At 42.2% G+C, this 10983-nt stretch overlaps 1 protein-coding gene across 2 annotated transcripts in view; it reads left to right on the top strand.

Annotated features, from left to right (window-relative positions):
• The window catches only part of bcl2l13 (BCL2 like 13), a 17005-nt gene extending 9987 nt beyond the window's left edge, over window positions 1-7018 (top strand). For both annotated transcript variants that reach the window (XM_007553250.2, XM_007553248.2), the window contains exon 7: window positions 5784-7018. In XM_007553250.2, the coding sequence (XP_007553312.1) occupies window positions 5784-6677 (894 nt within the window). In that variant the 3' untranslated portion in view covers window positions 6678-7018. The remainder of the gene's footprint in view (window positions 1-5783) is intronic.
• Window positions 7019-10983: the final 3965 nt, after the last annotated feature.

Raw genomic sequence — 10983 nt, 5'->3', positions numbered from 1 at the left:
ATAAAAGCCACTCGTGGCAAAAAAAAAAAAAAAGAAGTTCATGGTATGTTAGGACAGGAGACAAGGAGACAAGATGTTTCCATCCCTGAAATTATGATGCATAGAATCTAATATCTAAGTCTAAACTATGTTACAGAGTAAACACAATGAAAACATGCTTTATCTGTGGCATTGTTCATTAAAATGGCACATTTCTAATGTATTAAAATTAAATACGATCAGTTCACTTAATGAGATTAGCGATTAGGTATTATTCAGCAAGTACTTTTACTTTTAATACTTAAGTATTTTTAAAAGCCAGTACTTTTTTACTTTTACTTAAGTAAAATGTTAATGTGGTACTTTTACTTTTACTTAAGTACATTTTTGTCTGTTTATTTGTACTTTTACTTAAGTACATTTCTTGAGTACTTTCTCCACCACTGAAAACAGGACAACAGGACCTTCTGCATGTTTACGTTCAGACCGACATGCAGTTGCTAAATTAGCCACATGAGAGCAGCAGTGAGTCACGCGCTGTAGGTGGAGGCTGCAGAGAAAGAGCTGCTGGTTGAAGATGCTACATATTCTCTAAAAAATATAGAAAGGTCCGACCTTTAATTTGTGATTTAAAAATGATTGAGAACCTCTACAAACTATTGGCTCGATCAAAACTGATTAATAAAATGAGCTGCAATAACTGAAATGTTAAGTTGCTGCAGCTCAATTTATTGCTTTGAGTCTTAAAATAATGTCCAGATTCAGTTTATTAACTCAATCGGTAACAGGCTCTCTGTAGTCAATGCTGCTGTAGGAAATCAGTCAGTCAGGAGACGTGGAACTGTTTGACTTCATGTTCTTATCACTAAAGGAAGTTAAATAAATGTTTGTATGTTTTTTTAATCATACATTGGATTCAAATTATTAGATTCCCCAAAGTAATTATTTCACTTTTTAATGGAGTTAATTACAAGGTCTGTAATCAATCAGTCACATTTTAATTGAACACTAAATAAGATGAGCAACAGTTTCAATTCAAAACCATTATTGCTGCTAAGTTATAGAACAAATATCCAAATAGGATCCGTTTCTCCCGTCATTCACTGATCAGCGCTGGGCGAGACGAAGATATGAACCTGAAGATTTATCACAATATTTTGTGGGATTATTGTGAGAACAAGAAAACTGATGGCAGAAACTATTAGGTAACTATGACAACACGACTCAAATCCTGAAAAACCTTCCTGTTGGTAATGAGCATCTTCAGGTCATCAGTCGCATGAAGACGTGGGATTTGTTTCACTGCATTTAATCCATATCAGACGTGACGGCTAGTGATTAAAAAGTCAAATTAACAGTCCCAGCAATATGGACAGTTTTTTTTAACATCATTAATCTTGATAACAATCAATCAAAATTCTTATGATGAGAAACTATGATAAGTTATAAACGATACGATGGAGGCCCCGACCCACAGATGACAGTAAAGATTTGGAAGATGTTTTATTTGTTTTAGAGGCTGCAGTTATTTAAAAACCGGACTGACTGGTCGGTCATCGATGGGGAACGCTCCAGGTCTCACATCGACGCCGTCGTTTTAGCTTTTACTGTGGAGAAGTGAGGGGAGCGCTGCTGGCTGCAAACGAGGTCACTGATGAGGAGTCACGTGACTCGGCACGTTAACACCGCTTCGTTACCGCAGACAGAGCTGCGTCACAGCTGAACAGATGACGGGACGGCTGATGAAGGCATGAAGAGGAGGGAGAGGAAGGCGGGGAGGGGAGGGCTCAGCGACCAACAGCAGCCAGTGGGAGCAAAGTTGCATCTCTTCCACTTTGACGGCTGCATGCTTGCGCCCGGCTCACTCGCTGCGACCTGCGCTCCGTCTTGTGGTTCCTGTCCTGCTGGATCTCCGGAGATTTGTGCGCTGAGGTGCGATCTGGCGCCGCAGGACTTTACGCCGAGGTGAGACATTTTCCTGTGGACTGACAAAAACCCAAACTCATTTCCAGATGATGAGAAGATCTTCTCTTCCTGGCAACATGGCCGCCGCCTCCTGTGGTTGTTTTGGCTTCTTTTTAGGGCTGAAACTAACGATTCTTTTTGTAATCGATTAATCTGATAATTAATCAATTAATCAAATAAAAATAGCTGCATTCTACAGATTTTTCATTGAACTATTTAATCCTTTTTAGTACAATGTTAGAAATGTATTAAAAAAATAAAATAAGCAAATCATGATTTGGGAGTTTTGGCTAAAACGTATTTCAGACAAAAGTTTTATCTTAAATGCCAAATGTGTCTTATTGTTGTACAGTTTTGGCTCTGAATGTGTTTTTTCCAGCAAATGGCATTTTTCTTTAGTCTGAATACTTTGGTTTGAAGCAGTTACTAAATTAGTTGACAATTATTTCAATAATCGATTAATCAAGATTAATTGTTTCAGCCCGACTTTGTTTCTCTGCATTATATTTATTTTTTTGCACTTCAGATCACGTATTTTCTCTGCCAGGCCGTGGTTAACGTCTCTGAGATGAAACCGGAGCAGGATGTTGGGTTTTGGAGCGGAAAACAATGAGGTTCATTATGAGCCTAATGTGGCTCACAGTCGGTTTGGCAGGAACAAAGCCCGGGTCGGGTTCTGCAGGTCCGGCAGCGCAAAGAATCAGCCAACCGTCCTTCTCCCTCTGGAAACTGCTGAGCTCAAAGTTGACGTCAGCCATTTTCTCTGCGGTTTGAGTCGTTTGAGTTCTGGAGGACGAAGGTGAAACGCTGTAAACCGACAGCTGATAGTCAAAGCAGGATATCTAGGAAGATGTAAAACATTTCTGAAGCTCCGTTTGTTTGCTGCGCCACCTGCCTGGCGCTGCAGCCGCCTGCCTGGCGCTGCAGCCGCCTGCCTGGCGCTGCAGCCGCCTGCCTGGCGCTGCAGCCGCCTGCCTGGNCGATAATAGCTGCATAAATCATAAGATATGACGACATGTAAAACCAGCAGCGCTTCGCTTTCACAGACGGTGGGACTTAGTCCAACCTTTAGCGTCACTTGGAAGGAAAGCTTAAAGAAAGGTAAGATCTGTGGACGTGATGCTGGCAAAACTAGCTGTACAGAGACACATGTTGCATCTGGATGAAAAAAAGTTGTCACTCATGCGCTGAATTATTGTGTGGAGGTGTTGACTGACGTGTCGCATATATGGGACAACGCTGAGACCAAAGTGCAATATAGTAATATGACATTCAGGAACGATCCGATTCTTCTGGACGGATCTTTACTAAGTCCTATAGGACTTCCATGTCCTCGCCTGCCAGTTGGATTTTTTTCAAAATAAAAGCCACTTGTGGCAAAAAAAAAAAAAGAAGTTCATGGTATGTTAGGACAGGAGACAAGGAGACAAGATGTTTCCATCCCTGAAATTATGATGCATAGAATCTAATATCTAANTAGGAAGATGTAAAACATTTCTGAAGCTCCGTTTGTTTGCTGCGCCACCTGCCTGGCGCTGCAGCCGCCTGCCTCTCGCTGCAGCCGCCTGCCTGGCGCTGCAGCCGCCTGCCTGGCGCTGCAGCCGCCTGCCTGGCGCTGCAGCCGCCTCCCTGACTTACGTAAGCGATTCGCTCAGCGGCTCCAGGGTGGAACTCGTTCATCATGACCCGTCGCTGCGGTTCTGGATCAGCAGCAGAACCGAGGCGCCGAAGGACGGGAACAACACTTTTAATGAAACCTTGTGCAGGCTTCACTGGGCCGTCACAGCGGCGCTTTAACGGTCTGCTTAATGAACCAGAACCAGAACCGGGCTGATGTTTCCAGTGTGGACTGACCTGAAAACATTTTAATTTGTTCATTAAAAATTTTAGCATTTATCCAGAAAAATGAGCTGAGGACTCGGATCATCTCAGTCTGGAAAAATCTGTTCATGAGCATCCAGTTAATGATTAATTTACTAATCAATTATTGACGATTAATCAGCTAAAAAAAAATCAGTTATTTTATGTGATTTAAAATGCATAAAAACATCCAAATAAATACATTTACTTTTTTTAAATAAGAAAATTGGGACTACAACTAATGATTATTTTAGTAATAATCATTTAATAATTTAGTATACTGGTGATTAATCAATCAAACAAAAAACTTTGCCTTTTATGTACAATATTATAAAAACATTTTAAAATGCAAATAAATAATCAAATTCCTTTCTAATAAAATAAGAAAATAAGCACTATGCTGAACGTCAATACTGTCTAGGAATGATCTGGTGATTATTTATTGATTAATAATCAGATAGCAAAAGGTGTTTTTTTTTTCCAGAATCTGAATTATATTTTTTAAGATAATTTGTGACTTTACTTTTTAGTTGAATTTTCAGAACTTATTTGCTCTCGGTGCCAAGATGGCGAACTTATTGATGCGACCCGATCACCTGGAGCCGACTTAGTCCAATAAACGTTTAGTCTCTGAGAACTGCAGTTACCAAAACGATGCTAACATGATGAGTTTTGATGAGTTTAGGGATTTAATTGGGTAATTTCACCATCATGAGCCCAATAGAAGCCGTGGGGGGGTTTGTCGCCCTGCCTGTGCTGATCTCAGGTCAGATTTGAAATTTTAAATGACTGTTCAGTGAGAGTGAGAACAGAGGCGGCTCTGGCTCCGACCCAGGAATCTGCCGTCTGGGTTTGTCTTCAGGCGAGGGCGGAGATCTGAACCTGGCAACAAAACCCAACGTAGGTTAATGTTTGGCAGCTGGAGCAGTTCAAGGACAGCAAAATGCAGATCTGCACGACCGACCTGAAGGTTAGCTGCGATAAAACGGTAAAGCTTCGTGTTTGAAATGTCTCATCTGTGGCTCACAGTGACTTTCTGTTGTTAAACTGCCTTTAAATGTTCGTTAATGTGGGTGGAAAGCAGCTGGTTGGCGTTGGGAAGGCTGTTCTGGAGGATTTTGGGAAGTGCTCCTGCTGTTCCACATGTAAAGCAGCTTAGGGAGAATAGGGATGTTGGATAACGCTGGAGTGCTCCCAGATTTAATCTCTCTGCTCTCATCCAGCTGACATGCACAGAGAATAACCTTCAGTTATTTTCTTTTTGTTCTGGATCTTCTTTGGTTGAAAATGAGAGAGTCGCTCTGCTGTCAGACGCTTTCTGTCTGCTGTGTCGTCAAACCGTTCGCCCTTCCTGTCAGTCCGACTGACACCGCCGGTCAAATCCTGCTCACCATCCACACCGTGTTCCAGGTTTTATCATCTGGATTATGGAGCAGAAAATCATGAAAATATTCATATCCCCGCAACTAATCAAAGACTAGATGATATGAGTTATGACGACATTGAATTTAACTTTGAGCTAAATAAAGTATTTTTTTAATTTAACTACTGTTTATATGAACATCATGGTGGAAACAACTGGCATCTGAAATGAACGTGTTAACCAGACTGAAGCTCCTCTGGATCCTTCAGAGGCTCAATGATTTCGATAGCTGTGCTATAGCTGTGACCCAACCCCAACCCTAACCCTAGAATGATAGTTGTGCTAAAGCACTAATCCTAAACATTAGCTGTGCTAATGCTAAAGCACTAATCCTAAACATTAGCTGTGCTAATGCTAAAGCACTAATCCTAAACATTAGCTGTGCTAATGCTAAAGCACTAATTAATTAGTGACAGGAATGACCAAGTATAAAAAATTTGTATTTCAAACCGTTTCAAACTGGAATTGAGAATCAGAACCTGCTGTGTGAACACAGCCATGATTTTACTGGTTCTGATGCGTGTCCGCCATCTTGTCTGCCTGGTTCTGTCTGCAGGGTAAAGTTCTGAGCCTGAACCAGAACGAGGAGCCCACGGCGGCCGTCACTGACGACAGCAACGACATCTACATCCTGTCGGAGGAGCAGCAGCCCGACACGCTCAGCACCGGAGACAGAGGCAAGCCGAGCGCCTGGCAGACGGACAGCCTGCCGGCGACCCTGGGCGGCCACGAGTCGTGGGCGCAGGTCGATCCGATGGACCCCGAAGACGTGAAGGACCTTCACAGCGGCGAGAGCGTGGCGCTGGCTGAGGAGCGCAGCGAGAACAACTCTTCCAACTCCGACATCGTCCATGTGGAGCGGGAGGAGGCGGAACTCATGGAGGAGAGCGGCGACGCCATCGAGGAGAGCATGATGAGCCTTCTGATGACCGAGAGCGACCTGGCGGCGCTGCGGGCCGAGTTCGGAGACCCGGCTCTGTACACTCAGCCGCCATCGACCCTGGTGCTGCCGGAGGAGCCCGTCGTCATGGAGACTCCTAAGAGTTTGTCCCCAGAAGCAGAAGCCCCGCCTCCTGTTCCTGCAGTAGAACCCGACCCGGAGCCAGAACCCGCCTCAGTGCCTGTCCAGGTGGAAACCACGACTCAGGCCAAGGAAGTCCTGCCAGAACCAGCAGAAACCGAAACCCCGCCAGAACCAGCATGCACCCCAAAGCAGAACACTGAGCCTGAACTGGAACCAGAACCAGAACCGGATTCCTCTGTGACCCCTGTGCCAGAGGTCCTGGCTGAAGAGGCCCCGGTTCTGGAGGTCCCCAAAGCGCTGCCCCAGTACCCGGCAAAACCAAAACCAGAACCGGAGGAGGAGTTCCCGGTTCTGCTGTATGGCGGAGCGGTTCTGGTTCTGTTCGCCGCGGTGACCTTCGGCGTGATTCTGTTCAGGAGGAGGTAGAAATATGTCCCGGTCAAATAAATGTTCTATTCTTGATGTAAAAGCTCCGTAGTGCTGGATTTCTCTGGTCGGCCCGGTCCAGAAGAACCGGGCCCTGAAGCAGGATCGTCTCCTCCTCACTCTGTCTTCTGTCTGTTTCTGTCTCACCTTTGATGATTTTTCTAACTTTTTCAGCAGCAAAATGGGATTTAAAGTTTTTGAAAAATGAATATTGATGAAATATTTTGTTTTCTGTGAATCCAGGCAGGAAGTCCTGGTATGAAAATTATCTGTCACGTTTCACTGCACATGCAACATGGGTTTTGTTTATTGTGAATAAAACCTTAAAGTTTCCCCCCCCAGAGACGAGTGGAAATATTTGAATATGAAAGTTTGATGTGCCTCTTCATGATGCTGCTGTAAAACAGGAGCTGAAATATGGAAGACAATTCCTGCCGTGAAAGAAAAAATGAAAGAACAGGAAGTCATAATTACAAGGATAAGTCATAACTTTGAGTTTTCCTGATAAAATGTACAAATTTAAAGTAATATTTACAAAAATAAGGTACAATTTTGAGTTTTAGAGGATAGGTCACATTTACAAGAATTTGTCAAATTTGAGTTTGTCGTAATTTTTAGTTTTATTGATAAAACTTGTCAATGCAAATAGTTACAAGACTAAGTTACTGTAATTCTTAAAAAGAAAGTTATAATTATGTGTTTTAATTTATAAGTTCAGACTGATGAGGAACGCTGCCAGCGTGGGGTCTAAATTATGGGATATGTTGTTACCATGGTGATTAAAGGAGTCCTGCTGGCAAATGAAATCAACCTTCATTGTGGACCTCAACCATACTCTTGAATAGGATTTGCTTCACAATCCTCTGCAAGCTGCCCTTTCCATCTATTTTTCCTCCCACTTTTCCTTCCACTGAACTTTCCATGAACGTACTTGCACATAGCACTCTGAACTGCCAGCTTCTTCAGCAGTGAACTTTTTTAATTACTGAAATAAATTAATTTTAAAATCTTAATTTCCTAAATTTTGGGTATTTTTACTCGAGTTTAGTTGATCATAACTCATAATTTTACTTTGCTCGGCTAGTTCATTTCCTAAGAAATCTTTTTTTTTTAAGATGTGATTAATCAGTAAAAATCCCAGAGTTGCAACATTTTGTTACATAACCATCTTCCATGCAGAGCCTTCAAAGTAAAACCAAAAGTCTGAGCTGCAAACACTTCTAAAAATCTGAAACCGGAACAAAAACGATGAAACCGCCAAGACAGAAGTTTCTCTCTGGCTGTTTATTATTTACACGAATCATAAAATATGAGCTCAATGCAGACGAGAGTTGAAATTACAGTCCAGTTCTGGGTAGACCAGCCCTAATGCACAGACAAAAACAGTTTGATCATTTCATTCAAGTATAGAATATACATTTGCATGCATATTTAATGCAGGCTTGAGTAAACAGAAACATGTAAACTGTGAAACAAATTCAAGTGTTAACTTTCAGTTCCCTCTTTTTATGAATAAGTCTTCAGTTTCCCTCCATCAGTAACGTTTCTACAGCACAGCTGGGCTGAGGGGGCGGGGCCAAGTCCTTCAGTCACTTCCTGTGCTGCAGGAAACTCATCTGGTCCACCGATGGCAGATGAACTGGACAGCCGTGTCGAAGAGGCCCTTCAGCAGCCGCGGAGCCTGGATGCAGACGCCCTTCACCAGGGTCAAGGTCAGGACCACGACGACCTGCTCCTGGGGCAAGTCCTTCACAGAAACCTCCCTGAGCAGCCGCTCCACCTCGTTCACAAGATGGTTCCCCAACTGATGGGCAGCAGAAGAACCGGTCAGAACAGCAAGCCAGCGACAAACAAGCAATTAATCAGGATTAATCAATTAGTGAAATAATCAGCAGCTAATTTGGTAATCAATTGATCGTTAACTGGAGACATACTGACTGGAAAAAAGGAAATTTGCTGCAAGAACAACTCACTGAGCAGATCTTAAGACAAAACTGTACAAAAATACAGACATTTTGCATGTAAAAGGGACAGTAATATGTGTTTTCCAGGCACATGGTGCCATTTTATTTTATTTTCTTATTTTAAAAAGGAATTATTTGCATCTTTTTATACATTTCTAAAATCGTATAAAAAGGCTCAAGTGATTCAATGAAAAATCTGCAGAAGGTGCCAGTTCTTAAATCTGATTAATCATCAGAATAACTGATTAATCCATAACTAAAATAATCGTTAGCTGCAGCACACCACTAGTTCTGATCTTTGCTGTTATTTTCCGCAGCGGTGCAGAGCTCACTTCAGAAGGCGACTCGGAGACGTTCCTGGCCAGGTTCTGCACCGCCCGCGCCACCACCTGCAGCTCAAACTGGGCTGCGATCTCTCTCAGCTCCTGAGCAACGGCCTGGATGTTGATGACTTCCTGCTGGCCTCCTGCAGAAACAGATAAGAGCCGGAGCATCAGCACCATCACTTCCCTCCACAAACTGCTGAACGGTCTGGACTCTAATGGAGCTCCAACACCCATCAGGGCTGACAGAACGGCCGTCTGCAGCGCCGTTTTCCTGCAGGATCTCCACTAAACTCTCAGGTTTCCTGCGATTTTTGACACCATATTGATAAAAGCAAAGCTGAGAGGCTTTCAGGACGTCTCCCACACGCTGACTTTCACTAACATGGGGAATTTGGAGGCTAGTAGATGAAGTCAAACTGATCATTGTGCTCCTCAAACTATCTGGAATTTTTATTTCCTTACTTGTTGACACTTGAACAATCTGTTCAACTAATATAAGATCATGGAGTAACTATGAGAGAAAAAAAAACAGCACAGCATATTTTTGGAAAATCTGGATGTTTTTTTCTCACAAATGTACTTCTCGGGTTTCTATAATTCAGAGTGATGTCATCGCCCAAGGCGGCCATCTTATTATTATTAGGACTTTGAATGCAGGTCAACTCTACGACAAAGTATTAGGGCCAGACTGATTTTTCTTTTTCTTTTAACTACCAGAATATAGTCATAATATTAGAGGAATGAAGTAGTAATTTTATGAGAACTCCAACAAAAAACAACCAAAATGTGGAATGTTGAGAATCTTATGAAGTTATATTTCAGATTAAGCTTTACAGATAATACTTATACAAATAATAATCTATTTTGACAAAAGAACCACATGGACCAGGCTGGTCACATCGGATCCCCATACATCCATTAAAGATCTTTTCTTAAGAAAAAACTTTTGTCTCATAATTTTAAGATGATTTTTGGAAGAAAAATGCATCTCTGTCCGGCTAATATTACTTTATATATTACTCTAATATTACTCTAATAAAAAACATATATATTAAAAAAAAAACTTGTAGCTTTGCTCTAATACTTCAAAGTCAGATTCTGGTAGATTTTTCTCTTTAAATGACCTCTGAAAATATTTTCTGCAATTCCTTCCACACGCCCATTATGTTAACATAATTGTTAGTGGTCATAATGTTCTGCCTGATCAGTGGACGTTCTTATATCACATGCAACAAAACAGGTTTAGATGTAGAACTGAAGGGGAAGTCTAAAACTCCCAGCAGTATGGGTGTTGTCTGATTTTACTTTCAGTTTCCTGGTTTGTTGTAGAAATAAAAAACTGATCAGCTGTGATTCAGTGGAAAGATTTCCACCAGCAGGCATGGGCGGTTCTACACGGGGGCCAGTGCCCTTTTCTCACGAGATAATACTAAATAGGTTTATTAGGATGATATTATGTGGCACAGAAACAGTAGCCAATTCCTCCTTTTTACTAATTTATTTTTCCCCTTCACAGATTTATGTTAACTAAATAAAAACTGAGGTTCTGCAATTTTAGTTCCAGCTTTGTTGAGACAAGATCACTTTCCATTTCCTAGATCAGTGATCTGCAGCTCCAGAGGAAACATTACCATCTCAAGGATAGTGTATCCTCTGGTGGAAATATTATCCTGTTATTCATTTATTTTATTTTATTTTTCTATGCCCCCCTCCCCATGAAAAGAACAGCAGGCCCCAACCTGGCATCCCTGGTCTAGATCCGCCTCTGCTCTACTGCCTATTGATCATAAGTACCAGCTTTGGCTGTGAAAATTAAACTCATCCTCCAGGTTTTTGTCGCTACTGAGTGTAAAATTTGACGTCCAGGCTTCTCAACGGGAGACGGAGCTACTGACCTGGCTGAGGGAGCTCCACAAGCGGCAGGATATCATCCAAATACCCGGTGATGTTTCCAGGCAGATGTCCATCTGTCTGCAGATCCCCGTGTTCCTCAGCTTCTACCTTGTTTCCATTATC

The sequence above is a fragment of the Poecilia formosa genome, unplaced genomic scaffold (genome assembly GCF_000485575.1).
Source record: "Poecilia formosa unplaced genomic scaffold, Poecilia_formosa-5.1.2 Scaffold55, whole genome shotgun sequence".
Classification (NCBI taxonomy): domain Eukaryota; kingdom Metazoa; phylum Chordata; class Actinopteri; order Cyprinodontiformes; family Poeciliidae; genus Poecilia; species Poecilia formosa.
This window is presented reverse-complemented; position numbering and strand designations above follow the sequence as displayed.